Source organism: Coenobita brevimanus, chromosome 62 (genome assembly GCF_032717465.1).
Source record: "Coenobita brevimanus isolate Jiangsu-jjx chromosome 62, ASM3271746v2, whole genome shotgun sequence".
Classification (NCBI taxonomy): domain Eukaryota; kingdom Metazoa; phylum Arthropoda; class Malacostraca; order Decapoda; family Coenobitidae; genus Coenobita; species Coenobita brevimanus.
In genome coordinates, this window is record NC_137015.1 from 11,669,417 (window position 1) to 11,691,266 (window position 21,850).

The 21,850-nt window shown below is 42.1% G+C and overlaps 1 protein-coding gene across 1 annotated transcript in view; it reads left to right on the forward strand.

The window, feature by feature from the left end:
• The window catches only part of SIDL (SIDL trafficking protein particle complex subunit 10), a 578,423-nt gene that overhangs the window by 349,981 nt on the left and 206,592 nt on the right, over positions 1 to 21,850 (forward strand). Inside the window, exon 14 of the mRNA XM_080275724.1 lies at positions 12,365 to 12,526. Within this exon, the coding sequence (XP_080131850.1) occupies positions 12,365 to 12,526 (162 nt within the window). The remainder of the gene's footprint in view (positions 1 to 12,364; positions 12,527 to 21,850) is intronic.

Sequence of the window (21,850 nt, forward strand, 5' to 3'; positions counted from 1 at the left end):
GTGTTCCAAGTAGTCCAGAATGAACTTTAGGTGTTCCCGGAGTGCGCTCAGCTTGAGGATGGCTGGAGTAGTGTCATGCTGAGAGGAGTTCGCATCATTGCTGAAATCTTCAAGCTGGGTACTGAAACCTGCAACTGAAGATGCGATCTCGATATCAGACAGGGTCTGATACCTGGGATCGCCCTCATCGTCATCCAACCACTCACGCACTTCGTCCACATCAACATTGTCCCCATGCGCACGAAAACGTGCATGGAAGTCATCCATGTCGAAACCAAGGAAATCGTGCTCCACATCCGTTCCAAGAAGCAGACGAGACAAACCATTTTCTAGAGTCTTGACAGGGATTTCCTTCCATGCACTGGCCCAGTTGTAAATGGTAGACTTGATGCTGTAGCGGTGAAGGTTTTCCAAAGTCCGCTGGCCTCGCCTGTTCCGTCCCTCCCTGCGCTCGTCCTCGTCCTCGAGAACAACCATCACCTCATCCAGGAACTTCTGTTGGTATAGCCACTTCGTTGCCACGATCACTTCTTGGTCCATTGGTTGGATGAGAGCAGTAGTATTAGGTGGCAGAAACATGCACTTAATGCGGCCATTCTCAGCCACCAAGTCCTTGTCGCACGAGTGGGCAGGTGCATTGTTGAGGAGAAGAAGGGCCTTTACCTGGTCGCGTGGGATTCCCAGTTTCTCCATCTGGTAATGTATGACCTCCTTGACGAAATGGCGGTGGAACTAGTCTTTGAAGATGTGGGCTGTGAACCATGCCTTCAAGGAATGGTATCAGACGACAGGAAGGACATCCATCACCCCACGAAGACACCGAGGCTGCTTTGCACGGCCAACAATAACGGGCTTAAGCCGGTGCATGCCGTTAGCATTAGCACAACACAAAGCAGATAGCCTTTGCTTGGAGAGCTTGCGGCCAGGTACACGCTTCTCCGTCTCCTCGGCTAGAGTGTTCGTAGGCAAAGAGCGATAGAATAAACTGGTTTCGTCAGCGTTGTAGACTTGACCGGGAGTGAGGCCCTCCCTGTCGATCAAGCCCTTCACCTTGTGCTGAAACTTCTCTACTCCATCCTCGTTAGCGTCCAAAGCTTCCCCATGAGACTTACGGTTGGTAAGGCCATGTCGTAACTTGAAAGCGAAGAACCAACCCTCGGATGCCTGAAAGTCTAGGGCGTCGTGAAGCCTTGCAAACTTCTCAGCAGCAGCCTTCAGCTCCGTACCACGTACCATCACACCAGCAGCACGTTGCTGTCGATACCATATCAGTGTGGAGCGGTCGACTTCAGCAAACGCGGGAGTAAACATCATCTTCCTCTCCACGTTGCGTCTGCTTTTCAACTACAAGTCAGCCGTGTACTGCTTGAGTTTGCTTCGGGATCTCTTGATATCAAACAAAGTAGATCGGGCCAGGTTGAACTCACAAAGGATGCCTGATGAAGACCATCCCACATCTACTTTCTCCAATATCTGCCTCTTCTTCTCCAGAGTCAAAACCACTCTCTTCCTCTTCTCAGGCAGCTGGGCCATCATCACACACACGAAGGAAAGGCATGAGAGCAGCAGGAGTGCCTGCAGCAGGTAAGGCACCACCACAAAAGCGAGCACATGGGCAGCCATGACAACGAGCGTACACTCACGACAAGAGACGGGCGGAAAGTGGGGAGGTTGCAGGGGCGCTCTAGTAGAAGTCGGAGGAATGAAGCACTAAAACAAAGCTGTCCCGTGCTGCGCGCGCCAAGTTCAAATTACGGACGGGAAAAGGTCAGATTTTTTTCGAATTTTTTGTGGTTTTTCGGACCATTATGGGAATATTGGATCCCGGGACGATTATGTCCGGTAAGTGGGGATGTCCGGAAAGTGGGCGTCTGGATAGTACAGGGATTACTGTATACTGGGTATATATATATATATATATATACAGTAATCCCGCATATTTCGCGGTAGTTACGTTCTTGTAACCCCCGCGAAAAGTCAATTCCGCGAATACTCTATTAACAATTGAAAACTTGCACCTGTGTCCACCATGCTGCCCATCACACAGTCCATGTCCATACTGACTGCGAGACAATTCGCCGTCAGACAATTCCCCGTCAAAACATGGACGATTCCCCTTCAGAACAATTCGCACCCTGGACGATTCCCCGCCATTCTATAAATATACTAATCAATACTTTCATCAATATACTTATTATTAATTAATCAATACTTTAATAACTATATTTCAGGGGGATCCAGCAAAGTCTATGTTCAGTAGCGTAGGTTCTGGATATTATTTATTAGTTGCACCTTTAGTCAATAATTAACTTGTTTCTTCCTCGTTGTAGTCGCCTTTGAATTATATTCTAGCGTCACCCATAGCTATCTTCATTAATGAAGGCGAATTGTTTTGTGTTTGTTGTGACTGCTAATTGTCCCGAAACCTCCATACTCATCCCGAAATACCTTCTTACAAGATTGAAAGCACATACTCCATTATGAAGGAAAAACGTAAACACCGTACTGTAATACACAATTATCTACACATTTATTAACAAAACAGTACAAAATAAAAAGATGCATTAACTGGTGATAGCAAACACTCGCACGGTCGTTTCTTAGCTTGTCCAGTAACACAATTTTCTCTGCTAAGGTCATAACTTGATCGTTTTGTCACTCTGGAGTTCTTACTAATTGTATTATTAGCCTTTGGTGAGGCTGGCTTACGTCCTGGGGCCATGTGGAAAGCAAGTGGGAGGCAAGAGGCTCATATCATAGTATGGTTACAACCACAACAGCCACTTAAGGCAGTCAGGCGTGGACTGAAGAATGCGGGGCAGAGAGCAGTGTTGCCATATCCAGACAACGAAATTATGCTAGGGCAATGAAAAAATTATGCTAGATTGAGCATATTTGTTCCAAGTAAAAAATGAATTATGCTAACATGAAGCTAAATGATAAAATTCTATACATATTCGTGCAACATATTAATTATGTATTGTTTACTATGAAAATATTAAAATGAACCTACATACAGTAAGAGGATAAATATCGGTATCTACCCATACTGCTTTTTCCCACGAAACTTACGTTTTTCTGATGGATTTTGATGTGATTCGTTCGATTTTGAGCATCATTTCTGTCAGAAATAACCAGATTTTGAGATATGACCCCCCCCCCATCCCCCTGAAATAATGAGGGATCTTTGGGGAATCGGGGGTTATAGGGAGGGGGGGAAACACAGAAAATGGTCATTTCCAACTGAAATGAAGCTGAAAATCGAATGAATCATGCCAAAATCCATCGGAAAAACTTAGGTTTCATGGGTAAAGTACAAAGCTCAAACTTATCCTAACCTAACCGAACCTAACCTAACCTAATCCAACCTAACCTAACCTAACCTAATCCAACCTAACCTAACCTAATCCAACCCAACCAAGCCCAAACTGAAAGTAACCAACTATTCAAACATCTTACCTTATTCGTCTCTCTCTCTCTCTCTCTCTGATTTGTAGCTTTTATAAAATTATTCTAAAAATATTCCATTCCATTCTAAATTATGCTAGAATGATTCTAAAACTTCTAATATGCTAAAAAATATTCCAGACTCGAAAATTTTATCAAAATTATGCTAAAAGAATAAAATTATGCTAGATATGGTAACACTGGCAGAGGGGCCACGGGAAAGGGACAGAGGGTGGCGTGAGTTTACCGCGCTGCAATTGGAAGCTGCGGGAATTTCAATTTTTTTTTTTTTCTTTATATTCAAGGATATTTTAGTTGAACTTATTAATGCTAAAAAAATCCGCGAGAGGGCAAAACCGTAGACAAAAAATCCGCAAAAAATGCGGGATTACTGTATATATATATATATTTATATATATTTATATTTATCTATCTGTCTTTTGCCAGATGCCATAATCCCATAAGGGGTGGCCATTTGACTCTGAGTTACTGTTTTACGGGGAGGGACACTAACCCTCCACCAACCTACTTCTTGACACATAGGGAGCACGTATGGTTTGGTTACATGGTTACCACCCAGCATTGTAAATGGTTTCTCGGCTTACAGGAAACCATTTGGCTTGTCACTGAATGTAAAGCCACCTGTGAAGGAATGAAAAGCAATAAGAAGTGACAGGAAAGATGAGAGAAGTAGGAAGAGAGGAGGGAAGGCACAGAAAAAGAATGATAAAGGCTAAGGAAGAAGTAGGCAGCACTACATCAAATGAGTGGATGATGGTCGCCACCACCTACAACGTATATATATATATATATATATATATACACTGAAATTTCATATTTCAATGGGCATATGTACCTAAAAATCACCGCGAAATTCAAACCATCAAAATTTAAACTGAACTTCTTATGGGAAAAATTAGTTTGGGTCCGGGGCTTCCGAACCTAACTCCCTAAAATCATGATTTTTTGCCCACACCTCCTGTAAACTTTATGAACTATAACTGTGGTTAAGTAACTGTAGTACTGCATTGTATTGCCATACTGTCAGCAAGTGTATACTTGGTGTATTTTTGCCCTTTCCTGTATTGCCATTTCTCCTTTGGCTGCGAAGATTTAGAGATGCCAGGCTCCTCTTGTACATTACCATTGCTACCCAAAGAACCACTCTTGCTTGCCATCTTGAAACAAGTAAGTTGCAATAAAAATACAAAGAAAATACATACAACTAAACTGCAGTGAAATGTATGTCGACATATGGAAGGTACAGGCTGAAAGTGCAGCACTTGACTGTAGAGGGTTGCTGGCAGGATAGTTGCAAGATGGCTGCCGACAACAGAGCATCGCCTTGCATATGGCTTGTTGGTGGTGGTGCCTACTCTCATCTGGGAGCTCTTGTCCTTAAACAACATTACTATTTTTTTTCTCAGTCTCTATTGTTCATTTCTATGTTGGTCCTTATATTCATAATTATTGTACTTCTCATCGTTTCAGTATTCTGCCTACCGTATTTGCTAACACCTGTAATTCATTTTCTTTTAGTATTTCTCATTGATTCTCTTCCTTTAATTCTCTTGTTATATCTTCGAGTAATTAAAGTACTGATTAATTAATAATAAGTATATTTATGGAATGATAGGGAATCGTCCAGAGTGCGAATTGTCCTGATGGGAAATCATCCATGTTTTGACAGGGATTATCTGACGGGAGAATTGACTTGACGGTGAATTGTCTCGGAACCATATCATCATATGCTTCAGATACTGTATGAATAAATGATGTTGATTTTCATTCTCTTCTTGACACATGTCACATATAATATTAGGTTAAGCTCATACTTTTTCTTATAATTTTCCTTCACTTGTAGCATTTAGGTTTGCATAAAAAATATTATCTTTGCTTGTTTTCATTTGAGTCTAGCCCTGACAGCACATGTCACATACGATATTAGGTTAGGTTCATACTTTTTCTTAAAATTTTCCTTCACTTCTAGCATTTTAAACTTGTAATAATCTCTACTCCATCTTATATAAGCTTGCATTACTCTCGAAACGTCTACATTTTATGAGCATACTCTCGACGGGCGACAGTTGCCAAATCAGACACATCAAAACATGAAGAGTTGTCTCACATTACATAACACTAAATCATTTACCATACGAATAATTTAACAAGCAGTCATTTAAATAAAACATTATTGTTACATCCCAGTCCCCACACTGCCACAGGCTCCAACAGCAGTAGTACAAAACAGGAAGGACGTTGCCCAGCGACTTGTTCTTCCTATGGTCAGCCTTAAGGTGTACAGTACACAAGATCAGCTGAGGCGAAAATAAACACTGGCTTCGTAAAGTTCACTGTCTCTATTTTCCAAGTAATTCCACTTAATGCTTTTCAACTTCTCTTCAATGTTCTCACAAGCACTGGAGCTATACACACTTTACCGATTGCAGTTACACTTAATATTTAACAGCACTTCACAGTTAGTACACTTAATGCTTGCTAACACTTCACTTATTACACAAGTACTGACAATAATTTCATTGACAGTAATTACATTTAATACACTTCACTGTCTTCTCAAGTTCCAATGATATGCAAACTTCAATAACCAGTCACTGTTTGCCACTGTTTTCACACGTACCGAAAGTATACAATCTTCACTGATACTACTCTGCACTACACTCAAACCAAAACCGACTGTACTTCACTCAGACTGACCTGAACCCAACTAAGCTTGTAGTAATCTCTATTCCATCTTATATAAGCTTGCATTACTCTCGAAACGTCTACATTTAACGAGTATACTCTCAACGGGCAACAGCTGCCAACTCAGACACATCAAAACATGAAGAGTTGTCTCACATTACATAACACTCTAAATCATTTACCATACGAACTTAAACTACACAATTTAAGAAGCAGTCATTTAAATAAAACATTATTGAGAAAAAGCACATTAAATTATGAAATAACTACACTCACAAACAGCTGGCTAACTGGCAACTCTGACTTGTAACGATAGGGGAACTACTGTACACGAAACTCCGAGAAGGTACAAGACTACCTAAGTGGCAAATCTCCCTTCATAACAATATTATCTTTGCTTGTTTTGGTTGGAGTCTGGCCCTGAGAGCATCGATATACACGACTTTGCATAGAAAAGTAGGGTAGGCAGACCACTCCAAAATGCATTGAAATTTGATTCATCGAAATCTCAACTGTCGAAATTTGAGATTCCACTGTGTACATGTATATGTATATATATAAATATATATATATATATATAGATATACATACATACAGTACGCTCGCCCACTGCGCGTCATCACAGTGCGCGAATCGCATTGTGCGCGAGTGACCAAAAGTCATAACGAAAAACCTTGAATACGCGAGTTTACTCCACAAAACATGAGGTAGAGGCAAGAAGTGGCTTAAAAACGCCATTTTCCATCAGTATGCGACCTCCCCCACACACAACATGCCAACTGTGACCTAGAGGCTCATGGGGAAGGTGCTCAACAGGAGTCTACAATAAGATATCACCAATAACAGCTTCAATAATAACGTTTTCGGCAATAACAGTAAGTTAGAACAGATACCCAGTTTCTATAATAATGATGTTTATTTCGTGGATACCAAGTTGTTATACTGCCAATACGTCCTTAACAAGATGAGGAATGAAACAAACAAGCAAGAGGAGATGAAAGAAATTGCCGAAAATGTGAGCAGTAGTGAGGAGGAGAGGAAGGATCCTCCCCTCACCACCTCCCCTGACTCGCCCACCGCCGTCCTCCACTGCCCCACCCGACTCACCAGCTGCCTCCCTCTCCACCTTCACAGCCCCACCTGACTCACCTCCTTCACCTGGCATACCTGCAACCCCCACAATAATGACTGTTGCTGCATTCTGGAAGAAATGTAACATTCAACAGGCCGTAAATTTCTTTGTCAAAGCCTGGAATAATACAACATTGGCAACCGTTAAACAAGCGTGCTGTGGCCGGGGTGGTGGCGGGGGCACTGTAAGTGCGTTGCTGTGCCTCAGAACTCTTGTTGTTTAAATCCATCAGGCCTGTTGTCTACTGTTGTCAAGGTGACTGCCCATATTTTTGTTATTGCAGCTATATCTGTAGTACAATATCTGAAAAATTTGACCTTTTTTATGTCTCCAAGGGCCAAAAAATGTCCAGGTATAAGGGGGTACTGCGCATATGTAATTATTCCCATAAGATTATGTATTCCCAGTACACGAGGTCGTGGACCGCCCAATCTCTCGCGCACTATGCGAACCTACTATATATATATATATATATATATATATATCTGTACATGGATGGGGTAATAAAAGAGGTACAAGGTAGGGTAGTGGATGTTGGAGTGGCCCTGGTGAGAGAGGATAGTGTTTGGAAACTCCCTGTACTGTTGTTTGCAGATGATACTGTGTTGTTGAGTGAAGACGAAGGAGAGCTGTAAGGCTTGGTGGATGAGTTTGGGAGAGTGTGTAAGAAACGGAATCTGAAGGTGAATGTAGGGAAGAGTAAAGTGATGGTCTTTGAGAGAGGTGAAGTCAGTGAATGTACAGCGAGGTTGGATGGTGAGGAATTGGAAAATGTGAGTACGTTTAAGTACTTGGGTAGTGTGATGAGTAAGGATGAAGGTTTGGAGGGTGAAGTGCTTGAAAGGGTACAGCAGGGAGGAAAGGTTGCTGGTTCTTTGAAAGCAATGATAAGAAACAGGGAAGTGAGCATGGAAGTGAAAAAGTTACTACATGACAGTATTGTGATACCAACTCTAACGTACGGAAGTGAAGCTTGGACGTTGTTAGAAGGACACAAGTCAAGAGTGAGAGCAATGGAAATGAGTTATTTAAGAGGAGCCTGTGGAGTCACATGGAGAGATAGGCTGTCGAATGAGGATATAAAGGAACGTTGTGGTGTTGATGTGGATGTGATAGGAAGCGTTATGAGGAACACACTGAGGTGGTTTGGCCATGTGGAGAGGATGGAGGGTGAAAGACTGACGAAGAGAGTGTATGTGAGTGAGGTGGAGGGGGGAAGAGGGAGGGGGAGGCCGAGAATGAGATGGAGGGATGGGGTGGAGAGGTATATGAGAGAGGGGGGTGTGAGTTGGGAGCAGGGCAGTGAAATGGCGGGGGACAGGGCGACTTGGAGGCGATTTGTTTGTGGCCACCCCAAACGGGATTGAGGCGTCTGGCAATAGATATATATATATATATATATATATATATATATATATATACATATATCTATATATATATATATATATATATATATATATATATATATATATATATATATATATATATATATATATATATATATATCTATAGATGCACACCGGTATATATATACATAAAATCTTCTTATATTTCATGTACTGATTTAGCCTCATATATGGGGGGAAAATACTACTGTACCCAATAAAGTACAGTAATCCCTCGATTATCCAGATGGTACATGTCTGGTCATGCTCCGTATCCATTCATTAGACCTTGGCTCTGTTATAACCGCATCCAGATTTATATGTCCACAACCGGACATAGAAGTTTCAGCCAACCGAACAAAGTAAAAAAAAAAGTTTATTCTGTGGCTCACCGGCCTCTCTGTTCACGCGTGGGTAATAGACTTTAACCTACAAGCTGTGCGAGAATGGCTATGTGGATACCTACCGTAGATGAAATGACCCAGCCACCCTCACCACCAGTAACTCACTGGCAGCACACGAGGAAGACAGCATAACCCACAAGCTGAGTGAGAATGGCTGTACGGATCCCTACTGAATGGTTGAAATTCCCCGGTCACCCGATCACCGATAACATTCTGGCAGTGCATTAGGAAAGCAGAGCCTACCCCACAAGCTGTGCTACAATGGCTGTACAGGTCCTTACCAAATGGTGAAAGTTCCCGAGCCAGACGGATCAATGGGAACATACTGCCCTCAGAGGAGTAACACTGAGCCTAACCCACCAGCAGAGCAAGAACACCCATCCGCCTCCTCACTGAACAGTGAAAGTTTCAATGCATCCTTCACTTCTCCCCCTCCCCCGTCCCTCCTCCATCCCTCCCCGTGCTCATCACTGCCTGCCTTTTCTCCCTCTCCTCCCTCAGTCCTCCCCCACCCGTGCGTTGCCCATCAACCTTGCATGATTTTTTTTGTTTTGTTTTATTGCGATTTATTCAAATACTATCAGTCGTATCATAATTCTGAAAACACCACGAGAAAGGTCATGAAATTCTGCATCTAGACATATGCTCAGCTCTTGCACGGTGCAGGCAAAATTTTGCATAAGATGTTGGGAAGTTATGTGAGGGTATTATTTACTCTTCATCAAGTTCATTTTCACTGCTTTCTGTACTTTCACTCATCAGTTTTGTGTGTTTTTATTAGCTTATCTTATACAAGTAGTATAAACATCAGTGACGAAGATGGTATACAATTTAAATCAATAAAACCAATTTCTTGGGGGCATACTGAAATTAGGAGAAATTTTTTTCTTTGTGCCACAGTCAGCCATTACTCTAGCTATCTCAGACTTTTTGAAATCCCAAAAGGGTTAAAAATATTGCAACCATTGTCTTCACCGAATTTTTTGGTGGACTTTTGTTGTTTATGTATTGCCTTCTTAGTGTCTGGCATTACAATTAATATATGCAAAAGCATTTTGATGTCTGAATACAGCTCAAAGACCAGAGAACGCTGCCAATTAGTTTGGGTACTGTACATTAAAGGTACGATATTTGTGGATTTTTGTTTATTCATTGTGTTCTTAGTGTCTAGCATTAAAATGGATATTACCATGTGTGTTTTGGTGTCTAAATACAGCTGAAAGATTGCAGAACACTGCCAAAATTTGGAAGGGTACTGTGCAAGTTGTGGAAGCAATGAAGAAAGTTAAAATGGGGAAAGCCCCAGGAACTGATGGAGTGTATAATATTTTTTCCTTAGAATTCGCTCCTCTATCATTTCCCAAAGTTTTTGACTTAACTCCCGGGACACCCTGTATAACCTATGGGGAAGCATTGGCAAAAGGATACTGCAAAAAACTACATAAAGAGAGATTTGATAAAGGTATAAGGAAATTCAGTTTCCCAAATAGGGCAATTGATCAGTGTAATGGACTACCGAATGAAATAGTCTGTGCCAGAACTATTCATGAATTTAAAGATGTGTATGATAAAATTGGTTTAATACACAGGACATTACAAGCTTGACTCATTCCTGTAAAGATACAATTAGGTAAGAACAATTAGGTAAGAACATGCACTCTTGCACACACACACAGTTACGACAGATACTTAGTGTCATTAACTGCTGTAGCTACTGTAAATTGTGATCATGCCATGGCGTGTTGGTGAGCCATTATCATGTGTACAGTTATGTCGGTGTGTCTGTGTGACTTGAAAGTAACCCTGTCATTCATACCCTTGCCATATCCATATCCACATATTTTTCCTATATTGCACGGTCCACATCAGCCACATTCTTTATCAGTACACCCATATCTCAGTGTGGTTTACATTTGTATAGGCTTATTGAGTTTATTATAGAGTCCGCTCTGGTGCTCCATTTTCTCTCACATTCAGTAAATGTAAGGTGCTTTTTGTCACAAACTTCTCAAACTTCTGTTCCCAACTTCGCCATTACTGCGGAATTTTAGCAAAAGAAAAAAAGTTCACTAGAGGATATGTAGATATATGGTGAGTACCATCCATCCATCCATCATCCAATCCTGCATTGCCCCAAGAGGAGCATAGGAGCCCGGGGCCAAGCAAGTTGGTCCTGACATTTAAGATGAGAGTGACCAGCCTTACTCATCCCTGAGTGGCATTACATGAGTAATAAACTCCAACCACCCCATGGATATAAACTTACATAAGCTCAGTCCAATTAGAGCCTTATTTTCCCACTAAACCACCAGGTGCCATAATTTGGTTATATGGTTTCCACCAGCAAAGTACACTCAAACCTCGATTTAAGGGACTAATAAATGGGGAATTAATTTGTCCCTTACTTGAAAATGTCCCTTGTTTTACCACATAAAAAGACAATCTTATTATGAAATGCAATGATTGTTTCACTTATTTATATGATTGTGAATATTATTTTACAGGTACTGTATAAAGAAACATATTAATGTGTGTAACCTATACTCCGTTTTTTTTACTGAGGCGAAGATGCACTTGACAGGTTGATAATGACTGGCTGAATGCAACATGTCCAAAAAATATATACTAATCCAAATTTCCCTGTCAGATATTTTTTGTTAGTTAATAATGCTGGATTATGAAGTAATGTTGCATTCAGCCAATAATCACCAATCTGTCAAGTGCATCTTCACCTCGATAAAAAAAACGGAGTATAGACATTACGTATCATTTTTTAATTGTCTTGTCCGTTTTTTTAAAGTAGAATAAGGAGTCCCTTAAATCCGAAATCCCTTTAATGGAGGTCCCTTAAATCGAGGTTTGAGTGTAAATGGTTTCCTGGTGTACAGGAAACCATTTGGTTTGTCACTCAGTGTAGTCGCCCATAGGTAGAAGGAAGAGGAAAGAATGAAAGAAAGACAGAAGAGGGAGTGTAAAGTCATAGGCAGATGGAAGAGGAAAGAATGAAGGAAAGAATGACAGAAAAGGATGGAATGAAGAGAGGAAATGGCAGACACCTGAGAGCAGCACTACATCAAGTGAGTGGGTGGTGAGCGCCCCCACTATGGCGAGTACAGATATATACTGTATTTCATTCAGTTTTAAGGAAGTTGAGTTTTGGCAAGAAAGCTGCACAGGCAAATGGTTCAGTTGAAGTAAATGCTGCAGTCAGTGGGTTAACTTGGATCCTTTTGAACAACAGATAACTCTTCTAACTTATTTACTGACTTATTTGTTTTACACTTTCACAGGTGCCAGGAGGTGAATGTGATGTTGCATCACTTTGAGGATGAGGAAGAGGCGGCTGGAGGGAAGCGAACCAGTGAGGTGGAGCGCAAGGGCAATTCGTCTGCAACGCCACCAGGGGGCAAACATCACCACCATCACCATAATCACCCTGCCACTGTTCACAGGTCAGTCACAGATCAATTTTCCTTCCATTATCATTTCCAATACCTTGTCCCTGCCCACCCCCAGCAAATTTCCTACAGGTTATGGAAGCAGCTCAGGTCATTGCTATATGGTTTCCCCCCCTCCCCCTTCCTACTGCTTTCAAGTCCACAGCAATTTACAAAAAAAATTGCTTTTTGAAATTTCATTACTGTCTATACAGCTGGCTTGCTAGAGTCCTTAAATTTACAGTACCATTTGTGTGGAACAAGTTTGCTTTTTTGGAGCACTTCATCTACCCAGCAAGGTCTTACTGAACTACAGTTGTAACTAGTTTCTCTTATTTATCTCCTCATGAATATTGTTTATTTTCCTTCCTGCAGTTTTCTTTCCTTTGCAGTGTGTGTACCTGTCATTATTCATTAGCTCTGTGAATGCAGATACTGATAATCATCTTTCTAGAACTGTCATGCTTTTGTTTATACAATACAGTATATAAGAATATTCAATCAGTTGCAGTCAGGATTTGCCTTTCAGTTGATTCACCTTAGAACTGGTGGTAGGTGGGGCACCCATCATCCACTCATTTAAGGTAGTGCTGCCTACTTTTTTCTTCACATCTCGCAATCTTTTCTGTGTCTACCCCACACTCTTGCCATTTTCTCTCATCTTCTTTTCACTTTTTATTACTCTTATTTCCATTTCAGCAGGCTGTACACCAAATGACAGCCCAGATAGTTTCCTGTAACCCAAGAAACCATTTGTAGTGCTGGATGGTAATCTTATACCTAATAATAAGGTGACATGGAGTCTACTTTGGTACCCCTGATAACTGGGTGGAGACACAAATGCAGCATCCATCCAGGAACCAAACCTCTACATTATTCCACACACCTTGCTGTGATGAGGTGCCCTTTGTTGCAAGGAAACCCCCCTTCAGGGGTGATTGCTTGCCTGCAGTTGATGGGTTTGCTTGACCAGACAGACCAGGCTTGCCTAGTGGTAACAATACTTGGGGGCTCTTCCAAATGCTGCATCTTGGTGCATGTGGCAGGAGAGGGTAATAATGTTGAAAAGTGGGTTTGGAATGAGGAGGGTTAGGTGAAAAGTGTGTTAAGACTGTAAGTACTGTAGCAAGTTGCATTGTGCTGTATACTTAATACAGCTGACAACTGTAAAATAAGTAAGTTCTTCTTAATACAGCATGAACACTACCTAGACCTGACAATGTCACTCCATCTCTGCAACCTGCCTACTGTCCTGTGACATCCCTTACTCCCACAACCACATTACTGTAGTGGAAGAGAAGCAATACAATGTAGGTTGAGAAGGGAAGCTGCAGTTTTAGATATCCTGTTCAGCTCTCAGAATCCATGAAGCATTTTTGTATTGCTATACAGTATTACTAGGAATGGTTTTGAAGGGTGATAAATTTTTGTAAATACCATACAGGATAGTTTCATTTCATTATTACCATGCCCGGGACGGAGTCCGGTGAGGTTTTGTTTTTGGCCAAGTTTCTTTGTTTGTTAACAATATTATGGGAAAACGGCTGAATGAAATTAAATGAAATTTCAAGGATATGTGGGCACTGGTCGCAAAAAGAAGTGATTAATTTTGGAGGTAATTGAGTGACCTTGAAAGGTTAAAATCAAGGTCATGGATTTTCAGAGGGCTGTAACTTGAAACTGGTTGAAGATAGAGATATTTACTATTTTTAACATACAGGAACTTACATATGGGATTTCATTTGGTACCAAGACTTTTGACCATGAATGAGCTTGAAAGGTCAAACTGAAGGTCACAGATATTCAGGGGGCTATAACTCGAAATTGGTTGCACATAAATATTTACTATTACCATTTTAAGCAACATTGGGTCTGGTTAGTACTTGGATGGGTGACCGCCTGGGAACACCAGTTGCTGTTGGCATCCCTACGTGTCAAGTGGGGTTGGTGGAGGATTAGTGCCCCTCCCTGTAAACAATTAACTCTAAGCCGTTGGCCACCCTGTTTGGGATACATGGCATCTGGCAATGAATGAATGAATGAATCATTATATGGGAAGTCCCGTATGGGCTTTTAATTGGTACCATGTCCTTTGACCTTAAGTGGCCTTGAAAGGTCAAAATCTAGGTCATGGATATTCAGGGGGTTATAACTTGAAACTGGTTGAAGATAAAGAGATATTTACTATTATCAACAAATAGGAAGTCCCATATGAGTTTTTAATTGATACCATGCCCGTCACCTTCAGTGACTTTGAAAGGTCAAACTGAAGGTGACAGATATTCAGGAGGCAATAACTTGAAACTAGTTGAAGATAGAGATATATACTATTATCACGATAAAGGAAGTCTCATAAGGGCTTTTAGTATTTAACAGCAATTAAATAACTGCTGTCAGGTGAGGTTTCTTGTACCTGGCACCATTTTTTTTTTTTTTTTTTTTTTTTTTTTTTTTTTTTTTTTAACCGTGGATTGCGAGCCACAGTTCAAGCTGGGTAGCATCACATTGCGAGCCACAGCTCAGGCTGTGCTGGCTGGGCATCATCGCTAACTACTCCATCGCTACGCAAAGATGGAGAGAGAGAAATTTTTTTCTTTTCACCAGATGATGCCCTTGATGTTTATCTTCAAAAAAAAAAAAAAAAAAAAAAAAAAAAAAAAAATCTCTACTCCCCTCCATAAACTTACGTATGGCCCTACGCAAAAACGGAGAGGGGGAGATTTTCATTTTTTCACCAGATGATGCCCTGGATGTTTATCATCAGGTTTATAGTAAATGAAAACTAGAAAAAAAACTTTTTTCTTCATTTTTTGCACACCACGGGGGTGAATAAAAAAAGGTAATTGCAGAATCCACGGGTTAAATATAAAGGCTCCAAGATGCTGTGGCTCAGCGGATTTGAGCTGTCTGCTCTGGCCGAAGGATCAGAGGTTCAAGCCCACCCAAGAGTCATTGGTAGATATCAGGAAGGGCATCCGCTCATAACCTCCCACACACACCAAACCTAAGTCCTCTACCCAGGGGCAATGCGTAACAAAAAAAAGAAGAAGACGGCTCGAACATACCTCCATGCATTGGCCTTGGTCACCTAATGGCAGTTTTTCAAGTTTTTCGATCTATGGCAGCCTCCCTATTCAGTCTCTTATTCTTGAGATCACACTATATGACCTTGTCCCAGGTCCTTTGTGGTCTGCCTCTTGGAGCCCTACCCTTGACATTCACACCTCCCACATCCCGCGCCCATTTGTCATCTTCCATGCTCTCAACATGCCCAAATCATCTCAGTCTATCCCTTGTCATCACAGCACCAATACATTCAAGTTCCATCCCTCCTCTCATGCAATCTAAGCCCTCCCAGGCGTCACATTCAAGGACACACTACACATCCATCTAATCAATCTGATCATAACTTTTGCATAGGGACAGTGTGGTGTCACAGAGGAATTAGTTTGGAGGAACATTCTGAAAATAGAAGATATTTGTATTAATGTTAGTTTCTTTATGGACATAAATGGTTATATCATATATCTGTTTCAACTCCATGCCTATACTGTGGTTATGTATAATCTGTGTCTAATAGGGTGTCTTTTCTTGGAGAAGTGAAGCCTGGTCAAATATAATGACCGTTTGTGCTCGCCACACTGAAAGAGTTCATGACAGATAATGGACAGTACAATAGGGGTCCAGAGAAATTGCAAATAATATGAGGAAATTAAATTCTAAGTGGGGGCCCTCACCATCCACTCACTTGATGTAGTGCTGCTCTCGGGTGTCTGCCCTTTCCTCTCCATCCTTCTTTCCTTCCATTCTCTTCTGTCTTTCTTTCCTTCATTCTTTCCTTGTCCTTCTGCCTACGGGTGACTTTACACTCCCTCTTGTGTCTTTCTTTCCTTCATTCTTTCCACTTCCTTCAGCCTGTGGGTGACTGTACACTGAGTGACAAGCCAAATGGTTTCCTGTGCACCAGGAAACCATTTACTACTCTGGGTGGTAACCATATAACCAAATTTTGACACCTGGTGGTTTAGTGGGTAATTATTGCGCTCCAATCGGATTGAGCCAGTGAAGGTTTATATCCAAGGGATGGTTGGGGTCGATTGCTCATGTAATGGCACTCAGGGATGAGTGAGGCTGGTCACTCTCATCTTAAATGTCGGGACCAACTGCCTAGCCCCGGGCTTCTACGCTTCTTATGGGGCAATGTAGGATTGGATGATGGATGGATGAATGGATGGATTAATTTCTAGGCATAATCAGTCAGCAGGTGGTGGTGGTGTTGGTGGTGTGCTTTGTGGTGTACCATCCAACCCAGTTGAATAGAGTGTAGTAATATGGGTTTTTCTTGCTCTTGGTTAACCCCTTCACTCTGATAATGTGTTAGGTACTGTACTCTATTCTTGCCAAATGAAGACAATTTTTTTTTCTTAAGTGTTGGAAAGATTTTCTGAACTGAGGGAATAGTGGTAGTAGTAGTAGTAGTAAGCGTAGTAGTTGTTCCCAAGGCAGTCTGGCTAAACAGTCCCAAGTCCCTAAGGAAGGCCACGGCCGAGACCGGGCTTTTCCCACAGAGCTCTCAAGGAGTGTATGTTGTGTTGTTGGCACAGGCGATTGTGTGCAGTGCAGTCTTCCATAATGTGCTTTATAGTATGGGGTGCTGTGTTGCATCCTGGGCAGGCATCAGCAACTGAGTCATCCAGCCTCTTGTGATAACTCAAGAGGGCTAAATGATGCCCACATCTCAGGCTGGCCAGGTAGACCCTGTCCTCATGAGGGGAGTAGGATTCAGAAGGTGCCATCCTTCTTTCTTTCCATCCTCTTCTGTGTTCCTTTCCTTCATTCTTTCCTTGTCCTTCTGCCTACGGGTAACTTTACACTCCCTCTTCTGTTTTTCTTTCCTTCATTTTTTCCTCTTCCTTCTGCCTGTGGATAACTCTACACTGAGTGACAAGGCAAATGGTATATGTTTTTTTATTTTTTTTTTTTTTTTTTTTTTTTTTTAAATTAATAATGCGAGGAAGAAGGAACCAAAGGCCATGAGCCCGCAGTTACAGTTCCCTCCAAGAGAAAAACAAAATACAATAGAGAGCCAAATTCAAGATCCGATCATTTTGAGATGCCTGGACACACTTCGTTTGAAAGACGAGATCATAGCCAGCAGGAAATACAGACAGAGGGAGACAGTTCCAGAGCTGACCTGTTGCATAAATGAAAGACTGGGAGTAACGGTTAACTCTAGCATTAGAGAGTTGGACAGAAAAGGGATGAGAGTTTGCTGCCAGACGGGTGCTACACGCCCGTCGTAGAGGTGGAGGAATGCAAGCAGACAGTTCAGAGGAGCAGTGACCATTAAAGTAGCGATAGAAAAGAGATAAAGATGCAACAGTGCGGCGAAGAGAAAGAGGTTGAAGGGAGTCAGTAAGAGGAGGTGAGTTAATGAGATGAAAAGTCTTTGACTCCACCCTATTGAGAAGAGCTGTACAGTACAATCCCAGTTAACCGGGTGGCTTGGGGAATTTACCTTCCCGGTTACAGATTTTTCCCGTATTTCTGATTTTCAAGTCAAATCTATACAAAGGCTATCACAGCAGTAAATACAGTTCAGGTACTCACCAGTCACATTAGGGGTTACACTAAGAGATTCCACCTGAAAAACTGCCTTGTAAACACACACCATGGTCATAACGGACTTGCGTGCAATGTCTAGCAATTTGCAGTACTGCAAATTGCACCAGTCCATTGTTTACCGAATTACTGTATTCATTATATGTACTGTACTCATAAAAATTGAAAAATAAAATAAAGAAATAAAAGCTTGAACATTTATTAGTGAACTGATGATGTGTTAAGACTGCACTGTAGAATTATCACGACACCTGTGCCCCCACGTGAGTTTGTTTACGTTTCCGACTGTTCTTCTTCTTCCCCACTTGACCTCCATCACTCCACCCCTCACCCGCCACTCAGCTGTTTTGCAGAAAATAAAATAAATGATTTATGTATGAAATGCAGGCATATTATTTATTTATTTTTCTTCCAACAAAGTAAACTTTCATTCTTATTAACATTTATATTCAGCCATTAGTGCTTTATAATGTTCGCCTTTTTCAAGTCTGTTGCATATGTCCAGCTTCTGTTTCAAGGTAAGCACGATACGCTTATGTTTAGTTTGCACTTTAGGCATTTTGGAGTGTACAAATTACCGTCTATCAGTGGAACACAATAGCAAGAGAGCTTGTTTACTGTCTGGTGGCAAAACGCAGACTGGTGATTTTTGGAGGGTGTGGAGGATGACTGAATTCAAGTAGGGGAAAGAGGGGGAGAGGAGGGGTGGTTAAGAGGATTTGCTAGGGATTTACATTAGCCGGAAATGCTTTCACCTCGCTTTGTCTGATTTCACCCAGCCTCACGTGACACGATCAAACGGCGGTTTGGCGGTCCATTCAATTGGCGCACAGTTATAACTTACTGACATTTTTACCAGCCCTTTAATTTTCCCGTTGTTCTGAGTATTCCGTTTGTCTGGATACCGGATAGTTGGGATTGTACTGTATGTGGGGAGCCTCCCCACACATGAGAGTTGTACTCCACACAGGGGCAGATAAAACCCCTGTATAGAGTCAACAATTGTGCAGGGGTAAAGAAAGAGTGGAGTCGGCTTAGCACACCGAATCTCTTGGAAGCAGATTTTACAAGAGATGTAATATGATCTTTCCAAGATAAGTCCCGAGTAAATGAAACCACAAGCATGTTCAAGGATGATGCAGGATTAAGCTGAATATTATTAAACAGTGGGTATACCTATAGAAGATTTTGTCGGGTTGATAGGTGTAAGAACTGAGTCTTAGATGCATTAAAAACAACCATATTATTTTTACCCCGGTCAGAGATATGAGCCAAGTCAGACATTAGGTGTGCCATAGCCTCATCCCTTGTTTGTTGAAGTAACTGTTGAGATGGGCGTTGTGGGAACCGAATGGAAAGGTGAAGGGTGGAGTCATCAGCGTATGAGTGGATAGGGTTAGATGTACAGCTTAGAAGATCATTGATGAATAAAAGGAAGAGAGTAGGTGATAGGACAGAGCCCTGAGGAACACCACTGTTGATAGAACGATGGCCGTCTACAACAGTGGCTATAGAACGACCAGAAAGGAAGCTAGCGATGAAGGCACAGATAGAAGGATAGAAACCGTAGGAGGGCAGTTCGGAAATTAAAGATTTATGCCAGACTCGATCGAAAGCCTTTGAGATGTCAAGTGCAATGGCAAAGCTTTCGCCAAAGTCCCGAAGGAGGATGACCAGGAGTCTGAAAGGTAGGTGAGTAGATCGCCAGTGGAGCGTCCCTGACGGAACCCGTACTGACGATCGGAAAGAAGGTTGTGATAGGAAAGATGCCTTAAAATTTTTCTATTGAGAATTGACTCGAAAACTTTTGAAATACAGGACGTTAAAGCAATTGGGCGATAGTTGGAGGGTTGGGAGTGGTCACCCTTCTTTGGGACTGACTGAATGAGAGCAAACTTCCAGCAAGAAGGAAAGGTACAAGTTGACAGACAAAGGCGAAAGAGTTTGCCTAGGCAGGGTGTAAGCACAGAAGCACAGTTCTTGAGAACAACAGGAGGGACCCCATCAGGCCCATATGCCTTGTTAGTACTGAGGCCAGTAATGGCAGAAAATACATCAACTGAAGAAATTTTAATGTCAGCCATGAGAAAGTCAGAGGGGGGAAGAGATGGAGGAACAGCACCAGAATCGTCAAAGGTGGAATTGGAGGAGAAAGTCTGTGCGAAGAGATCTGCTTTATCAGTAGAAGAAATAGTTACAGAACCATCAGAGTAGAAAAGAGGAGGGAAGGATGATGAGGTAAAGTTGTTAGAAAGATTTTTGGCAAGGTGCCAGAAGGAGCGGGAAGAATTCGAGTTGGAGAGTTGAGAGCATTTAGTATGGATGAAATTATTTTTATCAGAGCGAAGAACAGACTTAGCACGATTCCAGACAGAAACGTAAAGATGATGGGATTCAGGGGTGGGTTGGCTCCGGTACCTTTTGTAGACCCTCTCCTTGTTGCGGACAGCATTAGAACAAGCGTGATTAAACCTAGGCTTTCTTGCGTTAGTCAAAGGATATGAGAAAGGAATGTATGCTTCCATGCCCGAGAGAAAAACCTCCGTAATGCGCAAGGCACACTCAGATGGCTCCCGGCCATGGAAGCAATAATCATTCCAGGGAAAATCAAAGAAGTACTGCCTGAGGGCCTTCCAGTCCGCGGCTCCAAAATGCCACAGACGACGTTTCCCTGGAGGGTCCACAGGCTGTACTGGAGTGATAGGACAGGTTAAGGTAATAAGGTTGTGATCGGAGGAGCCCAACGGAGAGAAAAGATTAACAGAGTAAGCAGAAGGATTAGTTGTGAGGAAGAGGTCAAGTATGTTGGGGCTCTCTCCAAGGCGGTCAGGGATACGGGTAGGGTGCTGTACAAGCTGCTCTAGGTCATTAAGGATAGAAAAGATGTAGGCTTGTTCACCAGGTGGATCCGTGAAAGGAGAGGAGAGCCAAAGGTGGTGGTGAACATTGAAATCTCCTAGAATAGAGATTTCAGAGAAAGGAGAAATGGATAGAATGTGTTCCATCGTAGAAGTAAGATAGTCGAAGAATTTTTGATAGTCAGTAGAATTAGGGGATAAGTAAACAGCACAGATATATTTAGTCAGAGAATGACAGGAAAGCCGAAGCCAGAGTGTAGAGAATTCAGAAGAATCGAGTCCAGGAACACGAGAGCAAGATAAGTCGTTGCGTATATATACACAACAGCCACCTTTGGCTTTGAAATGAGTTTAGAGAAAGTAGGAGGATACAGAAAAGGGTTTGCTGTCAGTTGCCTCAGACAGCTGAGTCTCCGTTAGAAAAAGAAGGTGAGGTTTAGAGGAGGAGAGGTGGTGCTCAACAGAGCGAAAGTTAGAGGAAAGGCCACGAATGTTGCAGAAATGAAGAAGAAGAGAGTCAGACAGTGGTTCCGGGCACCTCGAGTCGTCACCGGGAGAGGGGCGGATGGTGGGGGCATTTATGGTCCCCCCCCCTGGGGACTCCGAGGCTTGGTGAAGAGACGCCATTTTAAATGAATTTTGAATAGGAAGTGTAGTGTGTACTGTGCATGTAGTTTGGTGTAGATAGTTAGAGAAATTTGTACTGGAGAGCATGCTGGCCTACTCTCTGTGTAACTGAGACACTGAAAAAGTTCAGCAAAGGGGGAGGTCAGGAACTAGTCCTGATGGCTGATGAAACGGGAGCTCCAGCACTCCCTGTCATCAGCTTTCCATCCACCTCGGGATTACTGCCCTTCTG